This window comes from Hemicordylus capensis, chromosome 4 (assembly GCF_027244095.1).
Source record: "Hemicordylus capensis ecotype Gifberg chromosome 4, rHemCap1.1.pri, whole genome shotgun sequence".
Classification (NCBI taxonomy): domain Eukaryota; kingdom Metazoa; phylum Chordata; class Lepidosauria; order Squamata; family Cordylidae; genus Hemicordylus; species Hemicordylus capensis.
The window spans coordinates 7,027,102-7,053,802 of record NC_069660.1 but is presented as its reverse complement, the minus strand read 5'-3'; the positions used below and the strand labels follow the sequence as shown (position 1 = coordinate 7,053,802).

At 47.9% G+C, this 26,701-nt stretch overlaps 2 protein-coding genes across 7 annotated transcripts in view; one reads left to right on the top strand and one right to left on the bottom strand.

Moving 5' to 3' along the window:
- The window catches only part of PDYN (prodynorphin), a 40,713-nt gene extending 21,747 nt beyond the window's left edge, over positions 1 to 18,966 (top strand). The window contains exons 2-4 of one of the 3 annotated variants that reach the window (XM_053243865.1): positions 7,495 to 7,639; positions 9,769 to 10,420; positions 18,809 to 18,966. In XM_053243865.1, the coding sequence (XP_053099840.1) occupies positions 7,511 to 7,639; positions 9,769 to 10,420; positions 18,809 to 18,831 (804 nt within the window). In that variant the 5' untranslated portion in view covers positions 7,495 to 7,510 and the 3' untranslated portion in view covers positions 18,832 to 18,966. Of the gene's footprint in view, positions 1 to 7,494; positions 7,640 to 9,768; positions 17,162 to 18,808 lie in introns of those variants that run through there. The other 2 variants (XM_053243864.1, XM_053243866.1) reach the window with 2 other exon arrangements.
- A 4,284-nt stretch (positions 18,967 to 23,250) lies between these two features.
- Positions 23,251 to 26,701, bottom strand: part of LOC128322502 (tyrosine-protein phosphatase non-receptor type substrate 1-like) — a 114,491-nt gene continuing 111,040 nt past the window's right edge. For all 4 annotated transcript variants that reach the window (XM_053243859.1, XM_053243861.1, XM_053243860.1 and 1 more), the window contains one exon: positions 23,251 to 23,466. In XM_053243859.1, the coding sequence (XP_053099834.1) occupies positions 23,260 to 23,466 (207 nt within the window). In that variant the 3' untranslated portion in view covers positions 23,251 to 23,259. The remainder of the gene's footprint in view (positions 23,467 to 26,701) is intronic.

The window sequence follows — 26,701 nt, the reverse complement described above, 5'->3', positions numbered from 1 at the left end:
CTCTGCCTTTGACAACATAGGCAAAGGTGGGTTGAGGAGGTCAGCAAGGTTTATTGTTGATGGAGGCAAGGGCCCCACGAATCCTGCCTCATCCTGCAAGTTGTCTTGGTCAGAACTGGGCTCAGGGGTCACAAGCACTTCAGCTCGAGACCCTCTGGTGTCTGGCTCAGGGGTCATGACCCCTTCATCCTGGGACTCCTCTATGTCAGACCTGGGGTTCATGGCAGATATTGCCTTCAAGCCCTGCTTGTGGGCTTCCCAGAACCAGAGGCGCTCTTACCCCTGGACTTCGGGCTGAAATCCAGGGCCTCCACACCCCCCGGGGGCCCCCAAGTCGTCTTTAGTCTGTCCTGGTTGGTGTGGTTTGTGCCCTCAAAAACCTACATGTTGAAAAATGATGCTTCACTTGCAGCCAGTGGGGGGTGGGGTGGGGGTGGGGCTCCAAAGGCCTTTAGGTCCAGGCTCCAAAATTGCCTAAGTGCACCTCTGCCAAGAACCGAAGCATCTGGTTGTTCTAGAACAGAAGCACCTTATTTATTTATTTATTTATTTATTTATTTATTTATTATTGAAATTTTTATACCGCCCTTCCAAAAGGCTCAAGGCGGTTTCCATTAAAACACCATTAAAATCAATTAACAATTAAAACAGAAATTATAAAACAGCATAAAACAACAATTAACAATTAAAACATCATAAAACAACAATTAAATAGCCAGAACAATTTAAAAACAAGTTTTAAAAAGCTGAGAAAGCTTGGTTGAAGAGATGTGTTTTCAGAAGGTGTTTTTTTTTTAAAAAAAAAATTGCCAGAGATGGGGAGGCTAGTATCTTAGTAGGGAGCACATTCCACAATCTCGGGGCAGCAACCAAGAAGGCCTGTCTCTGTGTAGCAACCAAACGCGTTGGCGGCAACTGGAGACGGACCTCCTCACGTGACCTCAATGGGTGGTGGGGCTCATAGCAAAGAAGGCGCTCTCTTAAAGATCCTGGGCCTAAGCCATTTAGGACTTTGTAAGTTATAACTAGCACTTTGTATTTTGCCCGGAAACCTATTGGCAGCCAGTGTAGATCCGTCAACTTATCTGCTTAGTCTGGATTTAATTCCCCTGAATAATGGTACAATCAATAGAGAAGTCCATGTCAGCAAACAGATCAGGTTTGCAGTGCATCCTACAGTCATCCCTCCTGTGGTCAACAGTCGTGGCTCGTCCTAAAGAGCCAGGAGGGCACCAAAACCGGGCACAGCTGCCTTTGTTTCCCAACAGCTCAGGCTGCTCCTCTCTCTCCCACCCTGCCCAAGAACCATGCTGCCTGAAGGCTGGCCATTCAACAGGTAGAGAGAGTGTGTCTACCTGACAAATGGCCAGCCTTCAGGCAGCATGGCTCTTGGGCAGGGTGGGAGAGAGAGGAGCAGCCTCTTTTGCCCCCCTCCCCCACTGTTCATTAGGGTAAGCTGCTACTGGGAGTTATTTGCACATGGCTTCGTGCTGCAAGGTAAACAGTGAGCGAAGCGACTTCGAATCACACTCATGGCATTGAGGGAAGCAGCCCCTCCCCTCTGCTCTCGGTTTTTGTATTGATGCAAGTTCACATGGCATGCCTCTCTGTGTTTTCCTTCTAGCCAATGGGGGTGGAGGGAGAGAAAGAGCTCCCTGCAGAGATAGATCTGCATTTCTGAAGAGAGTATCCTTCTTATCATGCTATTGTTCTATGTCAGTTTCTCTCCCTATTTGCTCTGGAACTTTCAGAAAAAGTAGCTTAAAAACAGCATTTTAAAAACCCAGAAATACCTGGAGATAAGCTAGAATTTGCAAGACAAAGCCCAATGTGTGTGGCGTGGGTCCAAGGATCTCGGCAGGACTTTGGGGTACGTTTGGCTGGTGTGTGAACACACATACTCTCTCCTGGAGGAGATTCGGGGCAGAAGCCCTGTGCGTAAAGCCTCCCTGGTGGTCAATGGGGCCTTCTATGGAAATTCACAGTGCTTGCTTTGACTTTTCAAAATGAAGTCCCTCTGTGGCTGGGTCCATACATTCTGACCATACATACTTTTCACAGTGGAGATCGAAGAGATGGCTTGGTACACCTACACCCCCAAGACCAATAAAAAATAATCCAATAAAAATAATCTTACCAATAAGATTAATCTTACAGTCAGGGCAGCCTTTGCTGGATATGGTGGCTCTGGAGGAGAAAGCTTCTCCCAAAAAGGTGTGTGATATGAAGCAATACTTTAAAGAGCACTTGCATCCCTGCGTTCTATCACAGTCTTAAAGATCAGCTGAACAGTCTCTGCTTGAAGAAGGGCTTGGAGTAGGGGGGAGAGACAACCTGAGAAACAGAGAAGGGAAGCCAGTTTCCAGCACAGAAAACATTACAGCAAAAGTACCAGAGAAAATGAGACAAAGGCAACGGACAACTTATGAACTGGTCCAGAAAAGATAAAAGGGTTGCTGCGGGAGCAGATACATAGCAATACAGGAAGCTACCATATACTGAGTCAGACCATAGATCCTTCTAGCTCAGTATTGTCTACACAGACTGGCAGCAGCTTCTCTAAGGTTTCAGGCAGGAGTCTCTCTCAGGCCTATCTCAGAGATGCTGCCTGGGAGGGAACTTGGAACCTTCTGCATGCAAGCAGGCAGGTGCTCTTCCACTGAGCTATGGCCCCATCCCCCATGTAGTCTCCCCTTCAAATGAAAATCAGGGCCGACCCTGCTTAGCAAATTCATACTTGCTACCACAAGACCAGCCATCTGTCTCCCCCCAGGACTGCTTGCGGAGAGGCTTTGCAGGACTGGGGCTGTAAGGGTGACTGGGCAGTTTTTCCTGGTTCCACCTGCTGAGCTTGCTGCTCAGCCTATATAGGAAGACTGCCAGTGGCGGCAGGCCCACCACCAGCGGGGTCGCCACTGAAGGGTCGCCCCTTTGGGGGAGAAACGAGGGCGAGGGCTGGACACTTTGTCCAACCATTTGTATAGAGGGAGGCATTCAATAGTGGGGCTTCTGTTCAATCAGTTTTAAGTGGTGCTGAGGTTGGGTTGAAGTTGCAATGTGTGTGGGTTTGTCTGGAGATGGGGAGGCAGGGAGTGCCTTCGTTGAAGGTGGGACAGCTATTCCGGTGGTGGTGGGGAATAGAAGAAGAAACGTTGGCAGGTCAGCGGGCTGTTCCAGGGGAAGGGTGGTCAGAAATCTAATAGCTGTCCCCCTTTCCAGCTGTCCTGCCAGCTCTTTGACCTCGGGGAGCACTACCAACATCCCACATAACCTTACCTTGCTCCTCTGCAATGCCAGGTCAGTCCAAAATAAATCAGAACTCATCCACGATTTGATCATGGATGAAGGGGCCAACCTGATGTGTATTACTGAGACTTGGTTGGGGAAGGCTAGTGGTCCAGTTTGGTCCCAGCTTCTCCCGCCAGGATATTCTGTAGAGGAGCAGGTGAGGGGATGTGGGCGGGGAGGTGGAGTGGCTGTGGTCTATAAGGATAACATCTCCCTTACCAGGGTCCCTGTTAGGGTATCAGACCATATCGAATGTGTGTACTTGAGTTTGGGGACCAGGGATAGATTGGGACTTCTGCTGGTGTACCGATCGCCCCGCTGCCCAACAGAATCCCTTACTGAGCTCACGGACTTGGTCACAGAACTTGCGTTGGAGTCTCCCAGACTTTTGGTGCTGGGGGACGTCAATGTTCATTTTGGGACCAATTTGTCTGGGGCAGCTCACGAGTTCATAGTGGCCATGACAACTATGGGCCTATCCCAAGTGGTCTCTGGATCGATGCATATTGCAGGTCACATGCTTGATTTGGTCTTTTATTCTGATCAGGGTGGTGTTCTGTGGGTGGGGACTCCTACGGTCTCCCCGTTGTCATGGACGGACCACCATCTGGTTAAGGTTGGACTTACAACCGCTTTCCACTTTCGCAGGGGTGAGGGGCCTATTATAATGGTCCGCCTGAAGAGGTCACTGGATCCAGTAGGATTCTAAGAAGCCTTGGAGGGATTCAGTGTTGGCTCTGCTGGTGATCCTGTTGATGCCCTGGTTGAGAACTGGAACAACTTGCTCACCAGGGCAGTACACACGATTGCTCCTAAGCGTCCCCTCCGACCTGCTTCAAAATTGGCCCCTTGGTATATGGAAGATCTACGGGGGCTGAAGCAGCAAGGTAGGCGACTGGAGCGCAAGTGGAGAAAAACCCGACTTGAATCCAACAGATTACGACATGGAGCACATTTAAAGATTTATGCTCAGGCAATACGTGTGGCAAAGAAGCGGTTGTTTTCTGCCCTTATTGCCTCTGCGAGTTCACGTCTGGCGGAGTTGTTCAGGGTTGTGAGGGGACTAATATCTTCCCCCTCTCCCTTGAACCAGAATTTGGAAGCATCAGTTACCCGCTGTGGTGTGTTTAATGAATTTTTCGCAGACAAAATCTCTCGGATTCGGGCCGACTTAGATGGAGACTCCACAATTAATTTGATGTCTGAACTGGAGATGTCCGACAACTCCTATTATACGATTTGACTGGATCGGTTTCAGTTTGTGACTCCTGATGATGTGGACAAGCTGCTTGGAGCAGTGAGGCCTACCACTTGTCCTCTTGACCCTTGTCCAACATGGCTTGTTCTATCTAGCAGGGAGGCTGTTGTAGGTGGCCTGGTAGAAATCATAAATGCTTCTCTGTGGGGAGGCAGGATGCCTCCTTGTCTTAAGGAGGCAATTATTAGACCTCTTCTAAAGAAGCCTGCGTTAGATCCTTCAGAGCTGAGCAATTATAGGCCATTTTCCAATCTCCCATGGCTGGGCAAGGTAATTGAGAGGGTGGTGGCCTCTCAGCTCCAGGCGGTCTTGGAGGAAACTGATTATCTAGACCCATTTCAAACTGGTTTTCAGGCGGGCTATGGGGTGGAGACTGCCTTGGTCGGCCTGATAGATGATCTCCAATTGGCAATCGAAAGAGGAAGTGTGACTCTGTTGGTCCTCTTGGATCTCTCGGCGGCTTTCAATACTATCGACCATAGTATCCTTCTGGAACGTCTGAGGGTGTTGGGGGTGGGAGGCACTGCTTTACAGTGGTTCCGCTCCTACCTCTCGGACAGATTCAAGATGGTGTCGATTGGAGATTGTTGCTCTTCAAAATCTGAGCTTAAGTATGGTGTTCCTCAAGGCTCCATACTCTCTCCAATGCTTTTTAACATCTACATGAAACCGCTGGGAGAGATCATCAGGGGATTTGGAGCTGGGTGTTACCAGTATGCTGATGACACCCAGATCTACTTCTCCATGTCAACTTCTTCAGGAGTTGGCATATCCTCCCTAAATGCCTGCCTGGAAGCAGTAATGGGCGGGACGAGGGAGAATAAACTGAAGCTGAATCCAGATAAGACAGAGGTACTTATTGTGCAGGGTCGGAACTCCAGATATGATTTTGATCTGCCTGTTCTAGACGGGGTCACACTTCCCCAAAAGGAACAGGTTCGCAGTCTGGGAGTACTTCTGGATCAACATCTCTTCTTGGTTTCTCAGGTTGAGGCAGTGGCCAGGGGTGCTTTCTATCAGCTTTGGCTGATACGCCAGCTGCACCCGTTTCTCGAGATCAATGACCTCAAAACAGTGGTACATTTGTTGGTAACCTCCAGACTGGATTTCTGTAATGCGCTCTACATGGGGCTGCCTTTGTACATAGTCCGGAAACTTCAGTTGGTTCAGAATGCGGCAGCCAAGTTGGTCTCTGGGTCATCTCGGAGAGATCAAATTACTCCTTTGTTGATGGAGTTACACTGGCTGCCAATTGGTTTCCGGGCAAAATACAAAGTGCTAGTTATAACTTATAAAGCCCTAAACGGCTTAGGCCCTGGGTATTTAAGAGAGCGTCTTCTTCGCTATGAGCCCCACCACCCATTGAGGTCACTTGAGGAGGTCCATCTCCAGTTGCCGCCAACTCGTTTGGTGGCTACACAGAGACGGGCCTTCTCGGCTGCTGCCCCGAGATTGTGGAATGTGCTCCCTGCTGAGATACGATCCTCCACATCTCTGGCAATTTTAAAAAAACACCTGAAAACGCATCTCTTCAACCAGGCTTTCTCAGCTTTTTAAAACTTGTTTTTAAATTGTTCTGATTATTTAATTGTTGTTTTATGATGTTTTTAATTGTTAATCATTGTTTTTATGCTTTATAATTTTTATTTTAATTATTAACTGATTTTAATGGTGTTTTAATGTAAACCGCCCTGAGCCTTTTGGAAGGGAGGTATAAAAGTTTTTTAAAAGGAGGGGGGGGGAAATGGTGTATCCTTCACCAGTTAGGGATAGTGAACTTTAAACACCAGGACTGTACATTTCAAATTGATACTGAAAGTGACAAGGAGCCAATTCAGTGTCGTCGTTCTTTTCTGATCAGACTGGGAGCTCATAGCATGCTGGGCAATGTCTGAAGGAAACTGGCCTGCAGCAGGGTGCTGGGATGGAGACTGCAAGGATAAAACAGCAGGTTTCCTGACAGCAGTCTAGGGGCAGGCTCCAAAGGACCCTGGACAGCTCCTGGAGGCCACAGTTGTTGTTCCAGTGAAGTCCAAAGCTTACTGGAACCCTTGAAACGCTGATGACTGCCCAAGTCCGCCTCCTGGATGAGGTCATGAGAAGCCTAAAGCAATGGTATTTAGATTGCAGCTGTGCACAGTGGCTTAGTTGAATAGTTTCAAGATGTGCCTTACATAGGAAGCTGCCTTATTCTGACTCAGACCCTTGGTCCATGTAGCTCAGTATTGTCTACACCAGGCCTGCTCAACTTTGGCCCTTCTGCAGATGTTGGCCTACGATTCCCATGATCCCTGGCTATTGGCCACTGTAGCTGGGGATTATGGGAGTTGTAGTCCAAAAACAACTGGGGGGCCAAAGTTGAGCAGGCCTCATCTACCCAGACTGGCAGCGGCTTCTTCAAGGTTGCAGTCTCTCTCAGCCCTATCTCAGAGATGCCAGGGAGGGAACTTGGGGCCTCCTGCATGCAAGCATGTAGATACTCTTTGACTGAGCTATTACTACTGTTCTAAGGGGAAAATATTACAGCAGTTTCAAATGCAAACCAAGGTGGACCCTGCTTAGCAAAGGGGACAATTCATGCTTACTAACACAAGACCAGCTCTCTTCCCATAAGCCTTCTGCTTTCTCCAGCAAGGAACTCCACAGGAATGAGGAAGGAGCTTTTGACAATCGGCAGGTTAATTCATACCCTTCACCACACAGCGCCGAATGGCCCATCTCAGAGTCTCCCCATGGCGCCTCCTCATCTCCTCCTTCCCCATCAAACTCTGCATCTGGCTGTAGAATCTCTCAGACAGATTATTCTGGCACAAGGTCATTATTAGACGAAGGCGAGGGCTGCCTCTCAACTGTGCAGCTTATTCTGATGGGTCAATCTCACACCCCCTTCCCTTCATATCTGTGACCATCCACCACTTACTGGTTCATTTCTCTTCCCATTTCTTCAGGTGCCTGTGAGGGAAAATGGAGTGGCAACTTCTGGGACTGGCCCTTTGCCTGGGTTTGGCTTCCACGGCCGCAGCGGACTGTGCCACCCAGTGCTCGAAGTGTGCTCTTCATGAACAGGACCTGGAGAAGTTCATCAACCCCTTAGTAAGTGACCGGGAGGGTCAGGGGGTGGACTGCCCCTGCCCACCCGAATGAATGAAATCCCACATGCGAAAGATGCAGCAGGGCTCCTAATCCGATCTGTATATCCAAGCAGATGGTGACCCAGCTCCAACCCATCTTTCCTGTGCCTATAGATCTGGGGCTATAGATCCTTGGGGATGATGGGAACTTTGAACCAACATCTGAAGACTCAAGCTTGGAAACCACTGATATAGGAGGCACCTAACTCTGACTACGTTTTATACAATCTGATACCATGGATGATGGCCAAACAGAGGTTAAAATGAGCTCCATGTTAGGAGAGAGCCCCAAACTTCATTGGGTAGAAGGCAGAGATCTCTCGGCTGCTGCCTGCAGCCCTGAAGTGTGGTGTGCTAGAAAAGACAAGCAACAATTTACTGTAATGGGCTCTTTCCAGATTACACTCTGCAACGGAGTCACAACGTATCTCTGAAGTGTGCTTCTACACTTTCTGTGTTGTGACACCGCAGTCCCTATGCTGACAGCAGGGTACGGTTCAGATTTCCAATGCCTTGTTTCAAATTTAATTGCTGCAATATAGTGCTATAACATTGTATATCTGGCATTAAAAATTTTGCTGTTTTTTCGGGTTGATAGTTTTCGCGAGAGTGCGCCCCCTGCTGGGCGCTTTGCTATTTACTTTTTGAATGTGATTTGTTCTGAACAGAACATTTTGCCACTGTTGAGCGGCTAATCTGGAAAGTGCTATGGCGAAACACACACGGCCCCCTCATAGGGAGTCCTTCCTTGTTTTCACACTTCCTGCTACTTTCTGACTCACTTGGAGTTTATCCCACTACTGGCACCATGTAGAAAGGAGGACAGTCAAACAGCCGTTTAAGAGTGGAAACACAGCCTGCCTTCTCACAGGAGTTCTCTCCTCAACTTACACCTTTACTACTCCCTGGTCCCCTCTGAGAACTGAAACTCATTGATCCTTCCACACAAAGAGGACACTTTTTACTCCTTGCTGTTTAAGAATCTGAGTGGAGGTTGCAGAAATCATTACATGCAACTTGTGTTCCATGTACCACAGATTCCTAGTTCTGTGACCAGCCAGGTCCAATTCCACAAGATTACTGGAATTAGAGCCCTGCAGATTTAACTTCACTTACCATGCTTTTGCAGGGGCAGGGGGTGGGATTTAATTCTGAACATGAACAGGCTTTGGGATCTTGCAACTGGAAATGCCTTTCTTCCCATGCCACTGCATGTCCATCCTGAGGAAGCTGCACCCCATCAGTCAGGATCTCCCAATCCCACTCCTCTTTTTTTTTTTTAGCAACCTCAGTGGGGTCCCAGACTATATTCTGGGAAACACGAAGCCTGGCTCCTGTTGTGCAATGTGGGGCTTGAACTCAGTTCCCTGAGAGTCAGACTCCAATTCCTTGCACCAACAGAGCTGCTGGTCAGAGGAGGAAACGGCAGGCACTTTAATCAGGGGGATTCATACAATTACAATCCACCTGGTGTAGGAAGTCAGGTGACACTAGAGGGCCAATCTGGTAGCACTGGCTGATATCGATTCTTAGATCTGCTGCCTTCCATTAGCCTGGGCTAGTTGGTGCTGAGGGAAGCCACCGAGTCATTCCTTTGTGCCGTCAGTCTACTGGCCCTAGCTGCCTTTCCAGCCAAATGTGTTCTTGGGCTTGAATGCCTTGTCACTAATCGGATATGCAAAATGGTTTGTGTCCCACACTCCCTCTTCCCTCCCTTTTAAAGAAGTGCTGTTATAAAGGAGTGAACCGACTGCGGAGCTGAGCCAACTTGAAAGCTCATCTTTTTGTGGTAGCCTTGCCATGTCCCCCAGAATTTAAGGTAGCCCCCGGATTTAGCACCATCTGGCTGCTAAATCCCACCCAGATTTACACAGATTTCAAATGCGTTGCCTAGATTGCCCAGATTTTACTCTGGATCTGATCACATGGGAGGGCAGAGAAGGAAGGGAAAGTAGACAAATCTGTCAAATAAATAAATGAATAAAATGCAAATTAGCTGCCACATAATTTGCATAATATGCAAATTAGCCCACCTGGATCTGGGAAGCTTGGATATGGCAATGGCAACCCTATTTTGTTGGTGTCTTGCAGATTTGCTCTCTGGAGTGCCAGGGGTCCTTGCTGTCCAGTGCGGAGTGGGAGAAGTGCAAGCAGGCGTTGACTGTCTTCACCCCCTTTCTGATGGAGGGGGAGGCCAAGAGGCTGTCCCAGGTGGATGAGGAGGAGAAGGCGGAAGAGGAGGGGGAGCTCAGCCCCTGGGAGCTGTACAGTGCGCTGGTCAAACGTTATGGTGGGTTCATGAAGAATCAGGACAAGAATAAGATCTTTGCTCTGCTCCGTGAAAACACCCATGCCAGGGGCGACATCAGCAAGAAGTATGGCGGGTTCTTCCGCAAGATTGGGGAAAGGGCAGCTTCCGAGATGGGGGCAGAGGAAGACGACCCAGCAGTGCTGGAGACTGGGGATTTGGGCTACAATGGGGCAGACTCAGACACGGGGTCTCCCAAGGATGAGATGAAGCGTTATGGGGGCTTCCTCAGAAAATATCCCAAGAGAGGTTCAGAAGTGGCAGCTGTTGAAGATGACGGGCAAGAGCTGGAAGGCCTGCACAAGCGGTATGGAGGCTTCATGCGCAGAATCCGCCCCAAGCTCAAGTGGGACAATCAGAAGCGCTATGGTGGGTTCCTACGGCGCCAGTTCAAGGTGACCACCAGGTCAGAGGAGGAGCCCAGCGCCTATTCAGGTGAGGTCTCTGACCTATAGAGACCGCAGGCTGCGGAAACCAAGCTCTTCTCAGTCAAAATACTTCCAAGTATGAACTGTATGGATCGCCTCACTCCCATCTTCTAATCCCAGTGCTCAGCCCAGCTGTGCAAATACTGCCTGCAAATCTCTTAATGGGGGGGAACTGACTGACAGAATGGGGGCACCACCTGGCTACGGATGTCAGGCATTTCAGGTTCTGGATCTGAGATGTACTCCTCTGGAACGGTCTGCTAGAACAGGGATCCCAAACCTTGGATCCCTGGATATTGTTGGGCGACAACCCCCATAATCCCCAGGCATAATGGTTGAAGGCTATTGTGACTGGGGATTATGGGAGTTGTAGTTCAACAACCTCTGGAGATTCAAGGTTGGGACACCCTTTTCTAGCAGACGGAATAAGACTTCAGAGACTGCAGCCAGACTGTAGCCTTTTTGAGAGTGTTGAAAGGGGTATGATGGAAGCATACGATCTGTAGACTTTGCCCATTTCTGGGTGTCTTCACACATTACATTTTCTAGATGTACACCTAAGATGTCTTTGAATCATAGAATGTTAGGGATGGAAGGGACCTTGGAGGTTCAACCCCCAGCTCAGGGTAGGAAGCTGCTACTTTAAAATGTTACACTTGAATATGAAAAAAAAAGGTGTTTCAGAACATACCGATTGCCCAGGACACTCCTCCAAGAGCCAAGACTGCCCACTGCTGTCCCACGCTGTTGAGTGTGACGTTAGTGGCAAACCACAATTCCTGGTTGTGGAATGTGTGAAATAGCCCTCTGTTTGCTTCAGAAGTCTGCAAAGCCTGCTTGATCTGAGAGAACAGTGGGAGAATGTCTGTATGATGCCACCTTCAGCTCTCTTGAAAAATGCTGAAGCCTCAGTGAGCTGAAAGTAGTAGGAGCATCAGTTCTGGTTCTGGTCAAGCAGGTTTTTCAAACGCTATCAGAAACCTGCACGCCCTGTTTAATGGAAGCAATAGAAAGATGAGTGCCCGATCAGGGTCATGATTCTTCCATCTTCTGTCACCTAAAGAAATTATCATATACATGTCTAGCCTGATTCAGAATCAGACCTGCCTGCTATTCCAAACTCATCAGGGATTTGCCTTGGAAATGCCAGCCTGGCTTGTTGTGGAGCTGTGTGTGCCTCCATCCATATGCTACTGGGGAAATGCAGATCCTGTGCTTGGTAGCAGATTGCCACTAGTCTAAACCAGGAGCAAACCAATCTGAAAGGGCAAGTTGTCCCAAAGCGAGTGGCAATTTGCTACAGCAGGTGGCCTTAACCTTAGGTCCCCAGATACAGCTGGACTGCAGTTCCCATCATTCCCAACCTTCAATCATCGTGGCAGGGGATAATGGGAGTTGTAGTCCCACAACATCTGAGGACCCAAGACTGGGAACCTTTGGATTAGACACTCCATGGAGGATAGCTCTGTCAAGGCTGCTACCCATGACAGCCAGATGCCAGTGAATGCCAGCTGCAGAGCTGCCATGGAAGGAGGCTATTGCCATGAAGACCGGCATCTGGCTTCCCTTGGGGCATCTGGCTTCGGTACTGAGGCAGCCTGGCTCCTTTGAGAGCTGCTTCTGCCTCTGAATACTAGCTGCAGAGGAGCAGCAGGAGGAGAGAGAGGGCATGCCTTCATCTCCTTCTTGTGGGCTGTGGGAGGCATCTGGTGGGCCACGGTGGGGAAAAGGAGGCTGGACCAGCTAAGCCTTTGGTCTTCTTATGATCTTCTTATGAAGGTTCTTAGCTGCATGGACTGTTTCTGTGTGGATCTTCCTCTCTGCTCAGGGTTTTAAGGTTCATCGCTCCCACAGTTCCACGAGGAAGCCAACTCCCGAATCGTTACCATTCTAGCAGCCAACCCCTCCCCCTCCCCCCCTCATTTCCAGCCTAGGGCAGTGGTAGACTCCCTGGCACAAAGGCCACAAGCCCTGTCATTAGCCCGCACATTGAAGTGCATTTCTCATAGGACGCAACATCCTATTCAAGCCACCTTTCCCAGCTCCCATTGTTATAGCCACCTATTTGGCGTCTCTCCGAGTTAATGCTATTTGTTCTCGACACACCCCTCATAATGGGGTGTCTCCCCAGGAGAGCGTCACACACAGCTTGCTTTTATTCCAGCTAAATTGTAGCTCTGACCCTTTGCAGCAAGGGAAACAAGGCACATTAACTAAGCCGTGCAATAATAACCCTCTTACCCGGTTGCTGAAGTAATCTGGAGGTAACCTGCAATTTGTCAGCAGCCGTTGGGACTTTACTAGCCCCCTGTAAAGGCTGCAGGTGCAGTCTCTCTACATGTGTGAGGCATGCATATGTTTCCTGTGCTGCCTGCAGGCTGGCCATTCATCAGGTAGAGCTGCGCAGCTCTACCTGATTAATGGCCAGCCTGCAGGCAGCAGGGCTCTCGGGCAGGGTGGGAGAGAGAAGCAACCCCAGCTGCTGCCAAGAATTAGAGGCAGCTGCACCTCCTTTGGCACCCCTTGGCTTATTAGCGCCCCCTGGTGCCCCCCCTGATGAGCTGCTACCATTTGAAGGGCTCTTTAATTACCCTCTATTAGATAGGATATACTTACAGTTCCAATAAATGTTGCACTACACAGAGCTGAGAAGACGCTGCCTTTGGATGCAGCCTCATAAAGAATGTTGTGTAATTTGTAAGTTACTACATACTTACTTGCACCACCAAAACGTTGGCCCGATGAAAACAAGCTCCCATATTGAGTTGATGCACACACAATTATAGTGGCACAAAAATGGTTCTCCTCCCACGTCCAGTACTATCTTGAAATATTATTGAGCAGCAGCTTCAGCCATGACATTTTTCTGCATCTAGGCTGGAGACGTTTTAAGTGTACATTTGAAAATGGAAGTGTGAACAATTAGTGGGCAAACGTCTGCTTGCCATCACGTGTTGTATGTTATATGGAGACATTCCACAGGCAACCAGGACTGGGTGTGGCTCCCTCCAAAGAAGGCTGTCCTTAGAGAGCCCTGGTGGGGGTGGAGGGCCTGGGGTAAATCAGCTAGCGTGGGTCTCCCTTCCCATTAATTTTAATAGGGGTTAAATGAGTGGGGGGCCTTCCCTAAGGAGAGCCCTGCCTCCAAATGCATCTGTAGTGACTAATTTGAGATTGTCACTGTGGATTGTGCAAAAAGATCCCCAAAGCCCCCTGTTTTCCTGCACTGGGGGAATTCTAAGAAGAAAGACACCAGCCGTTCTTCTGAGCGGGCAGGTAGAGTTCACCCTTGTTTGGTGCATGTAAGAGCAGAATTGGAATCGACCCTTCACTGTATGAGGGTTTTTGGAGAAATGGGGACTTATTGCAGACCAAAGGCTTTGAGATCCTCTCTCTCTCTCTCTCTCTCTCTCTCTCTCTCTCTCTCTCTCTCTCTCTCTCTCTCTCTCATATTAGAATCTGGGACCCAAGAAATTGATTAGCAGAAATTGATCATTCAGGGCAAACTGAAGGAAGGGTTTCACGCAATACATAGTTAATTTGTGGAATTCATTGCCATAAGATGTGACGGCCGTTGGCTTAGAGGTATTTCAGAGGGGGGTTAAACAAATTCATAGAGAAGCATCTCTCTGTCATTGGGTATAAGTCATGATGGCTAACTAGTACTTACATGTTCTAACTGCACTTTTATGTACAGAGGCAGTGTCTCTCTGAATACCAGATGCCAGGGGGCAATTGGAGGAGAAGGCATTGACTTTTGAGCCCTGCTTGTGGGTTTCTCAGATATATTCAGTGTGGAAAGCGGGATGCTGGACTAACGGGGGGGGGGGGCTGGAATTACTCTACGTCACACATTCTAAGTCAATGCAATTGTTGATGAGGACTGAGGCCCAGTTCATACATGCATTGAATCAGTTCTTATTGTTTTGATCATTTGCATGTGGGAATGGGCATCACACATTCATTTCCACAGATATAATTTGATAGAATGTGCCGAAAGAATGATCGGAAGAAGACTCTTACTTTATTAAAATTAACTGGTCTTAGCCTGGTGAACCACCCAGCCTACCAGTACCTGTCCTAACCAAAATGCTCACCAAGTTCAACATTCAGCTGAATTGAGTTTTTGACTTTGAAATTTGATTTTACCCACAACTGAAAAACCAAATGGTTACGTCTGGCTGGTAATTTCTAAGCCAGTTCCACGATACCCACTGCCTTTCAAATCAATATAATATAGAATTGAGAATGCAAAACTCAGGTGAATAGACATTTTAATGTTGCAAGCACATTCAAAGTTTTAGGAGAATGTGCTAGAACTTTAAACTTTTCAGACCCAGGACTCACCTTTTACCACAGCCTGAGACTCAGAAACCCAGTTTTAATCTTTTAACGTCCATCTCTCACTTTCCCTTTTGAAAGGGATACCTACACCGCAGATGTATTAGAGCCCTACACATATTATGTCCATGTACAGTAGAACACTTCCGATCTATACCCTGCCTTTGTGGGGGATCGTACCCAGGTTCACTTTTAAAACGAGCACAAATACAGGCAGCCATTCCCATACAAACATGTCCCTGTGTACAGACCCCCCAGACGCATATAGAATGTAATGTCTGTATAGGAATTAGCTTTGCTGTCGTTCCTTCTTCCCAAGGATCCTTGGGAATTGTGGCTGGTGTGTGTGTCTGTGTGGCATGGCAATGTCTAGAGAGCGCTAGCAGAATTCTTCACATGTGTGCTAAATTAACATCTCCAGGATATTTTGGATGTTGGTGTGCGAGTCATGCCTGCAAGGCTAGTAGAGAACCAGAAGACACATGCAGTGTAAACCTGCAGTCATTCTCTCTCTCTCTCTCTCTCTCTCTCTCTCTCTCTCTCCCCCTCCTTTTGTCTTTCTCCTTCTCTTTCCTTTTGTCTTTCTCCTTCTCTCTCCTTTTGTCTTTCTCCTTCTCTCTCCTTTTTCCTTTTAAAGTGAACATTCTCCACCACTGGCACAATGGACCTCAAATCAAGCCTTAAACCACCTACTGAAAACAAGTTAGAGCAGCTCCTCTTTCTCCCAGTCAGCTTCAACTGTAATATCCCTTCAGAAGATTAACTAGCAGCATCTCCAGCCTGAGATTTTGGCCTTGGGAAACCCAGCTGGAACGGAGCTCCATCCCTGCCCCATGTCCACCACCATTTGCTGGACAGCTGCCGGTCAATGCATCGTCCCAGCTGGTGTGCCTTCCCCGCAGTGCTCCCTTTCTCCAGTTGATTGCTCATGATTCAATGGATTCCAAGATGCCCAGAGCCACTGGACAAACAGCTGATGGCCATGGATCTCCCAGTCCCTAAAGACCCAGTATTACAGTTCCTATCTATATATCTTCTGTGCTTCCTTTTCGGGTATTAGGTGTGTGGTCTGATGCAAGTCAGTCTGTGTTTCCTTCATTTCTAGCTGTTGCCGAGGTCACAGGTTCCCAGCCTTAGGGGTTCCCAGATGTTGTTGGACAACAACTCCCATCATTCCATTATTATTCTTGAGCCATTGTGGCTGGGGATGATGGGATTCGTAGTCCAACTTCTGGAGGCCCATGGCTGGGAACTCTTGACCTAGATGCTTTAGGTAGCCCTCAGCTGTTCTACTGAAACTCTCCCCTCTACCTTGGATCAGGACCAAGAGCAACTAAGGCGGGGAAAGCCCCAGATCTGGCTACTTCCATAAACAGTTTAAAAATATAGAATCACTCCCACAAACCGACCTCCCTTCTGTATAGGTTGCACCCAATCCATTTATTATCATGAAAATTATATACTGTATTTTCACAAATGTAACCTGCATGTGAGTAGAATCCACAGCTGACCGTTGGAGATGTTTTAAAAAACCTTGTAATTCCTGCACCCTTGTCTTGCCCTCCCGCTTTGCATTTGCTTTGGATTATCTGCTCTTCCTGAATGAGTACAGATAGCAACTGATCATGGGTTATGTTAAAAAAACCCCACACAAACCCATGTATTCCCTGCAAAGGTCTGTCTTTAACCTACATGAATCAGTCCCGTTGGCTGTTTGTGTCTTATGAGAGAGCGAGCGAGTGAGCGAGCGAGAGAGAGAGAACTGAACACAGGCCATGTAGCATAAATGAAACTCCGCACAAGTTCAGCAAAATTTCAGGATTTGCATTTTGAATGGCAAATTATTTTTCAAACATCCCTTTTGACATTCAGCCTTGAAGGATGCCTAAAAAAGAAGAAGAAGAAGAAGAAGAAGCCCTAAATCCTAATTCTTGTTTGTCACTTTTAAGACAACACCATTCACTTGCTAAATGCAAGACTTTCACACACACACACACACACACACACACACACACACACACACACACACGGAAAACCCTGCTTGTCACCATCAGCACCAATCACTGGGAATGCTGCAAGGAAATTTGTCACTGGGAGAAAATAAACCCCAAATGTTTCCAAGTGAGTCCTGGGCTGGGCCAGTCTGGACAGTCAGACTTTCACGTGCTGCTGTGTGTGATGATGGGATGTCGGCCGATGCACCGCTTGGCTCAGCACTGCCCTCCCCATCTCTCTCCGAGTCCCTCGTGTCGTTCTTTTGTGTACTGGTAGTTTGGGACTTTGTCTGGGCAGTTTTGCCCAAGATTTCAAGGACCAATAAAGTATCGGGCGTGCCCAGCACCAACCAGGTTGGTTTCACCCCTTGACTCTCCTCTCTGTGAAAAATAAAAAGAAACATGTCAATGAGCACAGATGAACTGTTGTGTTTCGCCTGGAAGTGAGAAAGGTTCATGGGGCGGCGGCGGCGGCGGAGGGGTGGGGGGTGGGACTTTGTGATGGTTCCAGGATTCTACTTGCCCTCTGGCAATGCACCCTTAGCAGCCCCTCCACCTGGGAGAGGCAGGGGGGCATGCAAACACTCTCATTATGCCTGCCGCTCTCCGAGATGCTCCATGCAATGTGAGGAGCTGGGCAGGGATGGCCCAAGTATTGCAGGACCATGCCCCTGGGGAGGGGGCAGCCGCCGTTCAAAGCCCGCCCTTGCAAACTTTGCATGTGCATGGGGCGCGGGGCAGGGAGGAAGGCAGGTCACCGTCAGCCTCCTCTTCCCTCCGAGTGTTGCTTGCACACTTTGCAAGGAGCATGAGGAAAGGCGCTCTTTGCCATGTTGGCCGGGTTCTGAACAGCCCCAAAGAGCTGCTCCAATGGTCACTGCCCTGCTGGTGCCCCGACAATCTGCAGCCTCACCTGGCCTCATGATATTGTGGCCTGTTTCTGGCCATGCCCAGCCTCATAACCCTCAAGTTCCAGCCCTGGATCCACTGAAATGAATGAGAGCTGCATGCACTGAGTAGGCAAGCCAAGCGCAGCACAGGAATGACTTCTGAGTAAGCACCCCAGCCTGCCATGGGGCATGCTTGGTCTATTTACTGCCAGCATCAGAGGAGATGTTCCTGGATGGTGCCACTTCAGAGCTCAGACTATGAGTGAGGGTACAGTGGCACAGTCCAGCCAGGGATAATTTTGCCACCTATTTCTGTTTGTGTGTGAAGCAAGTCTGATTTAATAAAGTAGACTGGTCTTCAGGCAGGCCTTTGGGTCCAGCCCAGGGTTCCCTCTAACAGGGATTTCCAGAAGTTGTTGACTACAACTCCCAGAATCCCCAGCTGCAATGGCTTTTGCTTGGGAATTATGGGAGTTGTCATCAACAACATCTGGGAATCCCTCTTAGAGGGAACTTGATACAGCACTCTGCCCAGCCTTGATACAGCAGTTGGGCAGGAAGCAGCAAAACAATTCCCTTCAGCTGGGGATGATGGGAGTTGTCATTCAGCAATATCGGGAGTACTACAGGTTTGGAATGCCTGGAGGAGACCCGACTGGGCCAGGTGGATCGGTGATGTGGCTCAGTTGAAGGCAGATTCATATGCTGCTCAGACACAACCTTACTCAACCCAGCCTTTCATATTATTATTATTATTATTATTATTATTATTATTATTACAATTATATCCCACTCTTCCTCCAAGGAGCCCAGAGCGGTGTACTACATACTTGAGTTCCTCTTTCACAACAACCCTGTGAAGTAGGTCAGGCTGAGAGAGAAGTGACTGGCCCAGAGTCACCCAGCAAGTCTCATGAGGCTGAGTGGGGATTTGAACTTGGGTCTCCCCGGTCCTAGTCCAGCACTCTAACCACTACACCACGCTGGCATACTAATTGTACAGCTGATACTCTGGGTGGTGAATGAGGCCATTTTACCCTCATTGGTACACAGTGCTGTGTAACAAAATCCTCCTTATTGCTTGACGATACAGTCAGTCAAGCTCTCTTGGAATGACTGGGCAGCATCTGCATGCGCTCTATATCTCTCTCTTTTTTTTTACCCCAATAGACTCAGCAAAGAATTCATACTAACCCGAGATCCAAAATCTCATGCCAAAGCACCAGCTGTCGAGTGACACTCCAAAATCCTTTTTGTGCAAAAGGGCCAACCTGGTGTAGCAAGAGAAGGGAAGGTGTTTTCCTGAAACAGGACGAGGCATGAGAAGTGTGTGGACAGAGGACTGGGTGAGACTGGCTGAGCTCCTGCTTCTATTCCCAGCCCTGCCACTGACTCACCCACCGCCTATAAACTCACACTCCCCAAGAGGCCAGCCCACACAGGCCCTTTCCTCCCCGCCCCCCACCACTCGAGCCATCTCCATGGGAATGGATTTGACCCCACAAGAACCTGAGCAAGCCACTTAACCTTCTTGCTTGCCCTCTGCGTCATCCTTCTCAGCTGCAAGAACTGGGCCAGAACACTGTTTGCTGAGTGCATCAATCTCTGGGGGAAGACGAGTGCTGCTACTACAGAAGCACGGAGAAGAAGCGGTCATCACACGAGAGTTTGCTTTATAGATTAATAACAAGACACAGCTCTTGTTCTGACGAGTCTTCAGTTCTCTGTTGGCTCAGCAAGCAATAATGAGGTTTTGGTATTAGGATGTCCTCCAACCTGGCTCCTCAGATGTCATTGAACTACAACTCCCATCATCCCCAGACACAATGGCTGGCCATTGTTGCTGGGGATGATGGAGGCTATAGTACAATGACATCCGAGGTACTAAATTTGAGAACCCCTGATTTAGTCAGTTGATTGGATTAACTCAAGGGTTCCCAATCCGAGATCCTCCAGATGTTGCTGAACTAAAACTCCCATCCTTCCTAGCCACAATAAATTGTAGTTCAGGGTGGTGGGAGTTGTAGTTTGCAACATCTGGAGTACTGCAGGTTGGGAACCCCTGGATTAACCAATGAAAAACTATTTGATCAATTTGGAAGGTGCCCCTGATCAACTAAGAAGTAAATCTGCATTCATTTATCTTTTTTTAAAAATAGAACAAGGACTTACAAAAAACATGGGTACTTTCCAGATTACACCCTGCAACGGGTCACAATGAATATCTGAAGGGTGCTTCCACACATCCTGTGTTGTGACACCACAGTCCCAACACTGCCAGCAGGGTGCCGTTCATATTTCCAATGCTTTGTTTTGAATTTAATTGCTTCGATTTCCCATGAAATTGATTGCCGGGAAATCTAGGACCAACAAATGGAAGTACTTTTTCACACAACACATAATCGGCTTGTTTTCTCTGCCACAAGATGTGGTGACAGCCAACAACCTGGATGGCTTTAAGAGGGGTTTGGATGACTTCATGGAGGAGAGATCTATCAATGGCTACTAGTTAGAGGGCTATAGGCCACCTCCAGCCTCAAAGGCAGGATGCCTCTGAGTACCAGTTGCAGGGGAGTAACAGCAGGAGAGAGGGCTTGCCCTCAACTCCTGCCTGTAGGCTTCCAGGAGAGAGGGCTTGCCCTCAACTCCTGCCTGTAGGCTTCCAGTGGCATCTGGTGGGCCACTGTGTGAAACAGGATGCTGGACTAGATGGGCCTCCTTGGGCCTGATCCAGCAGGGCTGTTCTTATGTTCTTATGATATAGTGCTAGGACGTTGTAAAGAAGTTGCTGGTTTTTCAGCTTGTTCGTTTCCGCGAGATTGCTCCCCGCTGCTGTTTCCATTTTGAAAGTGATTTGCCTGAACAGAAGCATTTTGCTGCTGTTGAGTGGCTAACCCGGAAAGCACCATGGGCGGCTGAAACCAACTTAAAAGAGGAGAGGCTTCTCCTATGGAGACAGGGAGTTGGCCATCTCATTTGGCCTTGTTTTCTTTGATGGGCAGCAACTCTCCAGTGCTTCAGGCAGAGTTCCTTTCCAGCCCTGCTACCCAGATCCTTTTAAACTAGAGAGCTGAACCTGGGGTCTTTCACAGCATGTGCACTAAATGATGGCCACTCCCAGACTAAGATGGTCTGTGCTATGATGACATGTATGTGCATCATCTAAAAACAAAGACAACCTGTTTTTTCCCTTCAGAACAGTTGTTTTATCCCTACGCATTCAGTTTGAATTAATGAGGTAATTGGCTGCAATTCAAATGATTTAATGGGCTATGGTTTTTTTAATTGGCTGATAAGCTCTAGTTAAAATTCAGTTCTGCAAAGAGGAAGTCCTGATTTGTAATTATCCAGGCTGCAGGTGGTAAGCTCTAAGAAGATGAAAGATGTGCCATTAAGGCAGGGGGACTCAAATATGGGCCCCCAGCCCAGATGTTGCTCGACTACATCTCCCATAATTCCCAGTGACAATGGCTGGCCATTGTGACTGGGATGATGGGAGTTGTAGTCCAAGAACATCTGGGGACCAAATTTTGAGAACCCCTGCCTTAAGGTGTTTAAACTTGAATACATTTAGGATCCTGTGCATAACGCACTGGGAGTAAGACCCACAGCTGAGTAAACTTGCATAGAATTGGGCACTTAGTCTCTGTTCAGATGTTTAAATGCCATCCTCATCCCATTGTCATTTATTATGGCAATTATAGTCTTAAAACATAAAGGTGAGATTCTGTTCTCAAAATGCAAAATGCAGTGGATATATACCAAGAAAGTACATCAGAAGGGATCTCCCTCCACGCCACCTGGAATCTGGGGAGTTGCCTATTCTCCAGCAAATACCAGCGGAGCTTGGCAGCTACATTGAGTGCAAGCAGATCTTAAGGTCAGGGTTGCCAATGTTTTGAATGTCCCTGCTCCTCTGCTGCCAACAGCAGCTTGATCTGCAGACATTATTAGATGATAATGCTTCTCTCCTTGCCTGGAAAGTTTTACTTGCTGATTTCTGCAAATCAAGCTGCTGCAAAGGGCACTGGAGCAAGCTACATTTGTTTTTTCTAGTCAGTTGACCACCCTGTATAAAAGGAAAAGGAAAGATTGTACCGTCGAGTCAGTGTCAACTCCTGGAGACCCCAGTGGTTTTCTTGGTAGAATACAGGAGTGGTTGACCATTGCCATCTCCCGGGCAGTGTGAGATGATGCCTTTTAACACTTTCCTATATTGTTGCTGCCCGATATAGGAGTTCCCCTTATTCTGGGAAACACACCAGCGGGGATTCGAACCAACAGCCTCCTGCTCTCTAGGCAGCTTGCTTCCCCACTGTGTAAACCACCCTGAGATTTTATATAGGGCAGTATATACATGTGACAGACAGACGGACGGATGAACGGACAGACAGATAAACGAACAAACAAACAAATAGTAATACCCCAGATTTAAACTGGGTTCTTAATATTTATTCCCACTCCCTAGGGAAACATGGGAACTGTAATTTGGCTGATGGCAGGACAATGCTAGGGATGTCTAATGAAGATTCTCAGCAGGCACAGGATTGCTCCTCTCTGCCCCCTGGCCCAGCAGAAGAAGCTCCTTTTGCCTGGAAAACGAGGGTTCTCATGCACCTGCCTGCAGGTGGTAGTTATGGTTACTACCCTGATGAGAGTTTTCACTGGAAGTTATTTTTGACGCACACAGGAGACAACTTACAGACTCTCTGCCTCAAGGTCATTCTCCTAATGGGGAAAGATGCATCCCTCCTCACTGATAACCTTAGAAACAACAGCATGCAGACAACAAACAGTTACTATGGTGACTGCTGGATGTTAATTTGCAGCAGATACAAAGCCAGGAAGGTGGGATGAGCGGATGCCAGGTGGAGCTGATGGAGCTGGTGACAGGAACATCATCTTCTGTGAGTTCTGAGTGACGATGCATAGACAGGCAGGATGCTGCAACTTTCATTGGCTGAGAAGGGGGGGATTTGGGTTGGTAGAGCTGCCTGTAGGGGGGTGAGAATAGCTGAACCTCCTCCTTCTACATCAGGGGTTCCCAACTGTGGCTCCCTAAATATTGTTGGACTATAACTCCCATCATCCCCAGGCACAAGGTGATGATGGGAGTTGTAGTCCAACAACATCTGAGGACTCACAGTGGGGCACCCCTGTTCCACACAAATATTAAAGGCTCTCCCTGAACACCAGAAGAGTTTTGCTGGATTAGACTCAGACAGTCTGTTTAGCCCAGTTACCTGTCCCCCAGTAGTGGCCAGTCAGCTGATGAAGATGAATCTAAATGCTGCTTTTCAACAAAGTTCTCAAAGCAGTTTACATAGAAGAAGGATTTCCTGTCCCAAAAGGGCTCACCATGGCAAAAGTCAGAGAAATTCAACCCCAGCAAGAGCCGTGGGAAAACACTGCAGTGTTGCCGGAGAGGAACAGTTGCTCATAACAAGTCAAAAAGGTGCCTCTCTGTCCAGTTAGCAGGGGAGATCTCCAGGAAGCCCACAAGGAAGGCACGAAGGCTACAGCTATCACCTATTTTTGCCCCACAAGCCCTGAGCATAATTCAGCAATTAAGGTCATTCTTAATTGGGCTGAGAGGGAAGATAGTATCCTACCTGCCTCCTTCAAGATGATCGGAGCCTCCACTGGGTTCTGCCACTGGTGTGGCTACATGACCATGGGCATGGTGGTGAATTCCAGAGCCCAGATGGAAGTGGGAAAAGCTCGCGCTGGGTCCTCCGAGATCCCACATTGCACTGCACGAGCAGCGGAACTGGTGCCCTCAGCATTGTAGCAGCTCCACTCTGCCTGGCCTCTCTTTCTTCCCGCCTCTGTGAATAAAATCACAACTAAACTTGGAATAATGAACTCTAGGGCAGTAGACACAATCACTCCTAAGCATCCCCTCCAACCTGGTTCAAAATTAGCCCTGTGGTCTTCGGAAGAACTACGGGAGCTGAAGTGGCAAGGTAGACGACTAGAGTGCAAATGGAGAAAGAGCCGACTTGAATCTGACAAGTTACAACTTAGAGCACATCTGAAGATGTATGCTCTGCCAATATGCGCAGCAAAGAAGCAATTATTTTCTGCCCGCATTGCATCCACAAATTGACATCCAGTGGAGTTGCCTAGGGTTGTAAGAAGGCAAATATATAGGAACATAGGAAGCTACCTTCTACCGAGTCAGACTATTGGTGAAGCCGCTGTCAGTCTGTGTAGTGGTGGCTGCTCAGCTCCAGAAAGTCCTGGAGGAAACTGATTATGCAGACCCATTTCAAATCAGCTTTTGTGCAAGATACGGGGTTGAGACTGTTGGAAAGTTAAAGGACTTTGCGCTGTCTCTTGTCTCAGACAGTGGAGGGCAGACTAGTAAGTCAGAGGGCTAGAGGGTCAAGACATTTGTCATCACTTCTCCACTGCTCTGATGCTATCCCTTTGAAATGTAGATTGCTAATCTCAGGGATTCAAACTTCCTTCCTCCTTCTCTCTCTTGCTACCTGCCCGCCTACCTTGCAACATGGCAAGTTCCTCTCCCTGCACCAAATGTGCAGAGAGGATGCAGAATCCATCTGCATCTAGTTAGATAGATAGATTAGAGATCCTAAATCCTCACTTTCCTATCTAGAATGGAGTTCCTTAATAAATGCCTTTTATATTGATTTGAAACTATGAGTTGGCTCCAAGTTACTTTACTCTCAGCACATACGCATGCCTAACTAATCTACCGCTGTGTCGTGCCTCTGTGCACTCTGCTATATTGAGAAAGGGATTCTTTCACCACAGAGAATTTCCAACAGAGACTGCCTTGGTCGGCTTGATGGATGATCTGCAATTAGATAGTGACAGAGGTAGTGTGACACTGCTGATCTTTTTGGATCTCTCAGTGGCTTTCAATACCCTCAACCATGATATCCTTCTGGGTCACCTGAGAGAGGTGGAATTAGGTAGCACTGTTCTACAATGGTTCTACCTCTTGGGTAGATTCCAGATGGTGTCACTTGGAGACTGTTGCTCTGCAAAGTGAAAGTTACTGTATGGAGTTCCAGAAGGCTCCATACTATCTCCAATGCTCTTTAACTTCTACATGAAACCACTGGGAGATATCCTCAGGAGATTGGGCGCAGGGTGTTATCAATATGCTGATGACGCTAGAAGCAAGGGTAAGCAGCGATGTGGCCAAATTTGCAGATGATACCAAACTCTTCCGGGTAGTGAAATCCAAAATGGATTGTGAGCAGCTCCAAAAGGATCTCTCCAAACTGGGGGAGTGGGCGACAAAATGGCAAATGCAGTTCAATGTTAGCAAGTGTAAAGTGATGCACATTGGGACGAAAAACCCCAACTTCAAGTATACGCTGATGGGATCCGAGCTGTCGGTGACGGACCAGGAGAGGGATCTTGGGGTCGTGGTGGACAGCTCGTTGAAAGTGTCGACTCATTGTGCGGCAGCTGTGAAAAAGGCCAATTCCATGCTAGGGATCATTAGGAAGGGGACTGAAAATAAAACGGCTAATATTATAATGCCCTTATACAAAACTATGGTGTGGCCACACTCGGAGTACTGCATACAATTCTGGTCACCACATCTTAAAAAGGACATTGTAGAACTGGAAAAGGTACAGAAGAGGGCAAGCAAGATGATCAGGGGCCTAGAGCACCTTTCTTATGAGGCAAGATGACAACACCTGGGGCTTTTTAGTTTAGAAAAAAGACGTCTGCGGGGAGACATAATAGAGGTCTATAAAATCATACATGGCATGGAGAAAGTGGAGAGAGATATTCTTTTCCCTCTCACACAACACTAGAACCAGGGGTCACTCCATGAAATTGATTGCCAGGAGGTCTAGGACCAACAAACGGAAGTACTTTTTCACACAATGCATGATCCACTTGTGGAACTCTCTGCCACAGGATGTGGTGACAGCCAACAACCTGGATGGCTTTAAGAGGGGTTTGGATGACTTCATGGAGGAGAGGTCTATCAATGGCTACTAGTCAGAGGGCTGTGGGCCACCTCCAGCCTCAAGGGCAGGGTGCCTCTGAGTACCAGTTGCAGGGGAGTAATGGCAGGAGAGAGGGCATGCCCTCAACTCCTGTCTGTGGCTTCCAGCGGCATCTGGTGGGCCACTGTGAGAAACAGGATGCTGGACTAGATGGGCCTTGGGCCTGATCCAGCAGGGCTGTTCTTATGTTCTTATGACACCCAAATCTATTTCTCCCTATCAACTCCATCAGGAAATTGCACAACTTCCCTAAATGCCTGCCTGGAGGTGCTAATGGACTGGATGAGAGATAATAAACTGAAGTTGAATCCAAATAAAACTGAGATACTGTGTGTGTGTGTGTGTGTGTGTGTGTGTGCGCGCGCGCGTGCGTGTGTGTGAAGTCCCTAAAGATGATTTAGATCTGCCTGTTCTCAATGGAGTTGCACTCCCCCTGAGAGATCAGGTATGTAGCTTGGGAGTACTCCTGGATCCAAAACTCTCTCTGGTTTCTCAGGTTGAGGCAGTGGCCAGAAACACTTTTTATCAGTTTCAGACGATACATCAGCTATGCCCATTTCTGGAGTTTGTTTGTTTATTGTTAAATTTATATACCACCTTTCATTAAAACAATCCCAAGGCACTTTACAGCAAAATTTAAAAACAAGATTGTAAAAAAAGTACAATTAAAATATTAAGCTAAAAAATAAAACAAATTTGATTAAAAATTTAAAACACAAGCATAAAAACAATACAGAGTACAAAGAGCAGCAGCAGAGACAAATCATATAAAAGCCTGGGTAAAAAGTCACAATTTAACATGTTTTCTAAAAGCTGTGAAGGAGACTGAGGAGTGAATAGCCATCTTAAAAGTGTTCCTAAAACAGTAGTGCATATGCTGGTGACCTCCAGACTTGACTACCGTAAGGCACTCTAAGTGGGGCTGCCTTTGCACATGGTTCGGAAACTACTACTACTACAGAATGTGCCTTGAAAGGCTTAAGTCCAGGGTATTTAAAAGAACACCTTCTTTGATCACCTGCCACATTAAAATCATCTGTGGCGGTCTGGTTATATCTGGAGG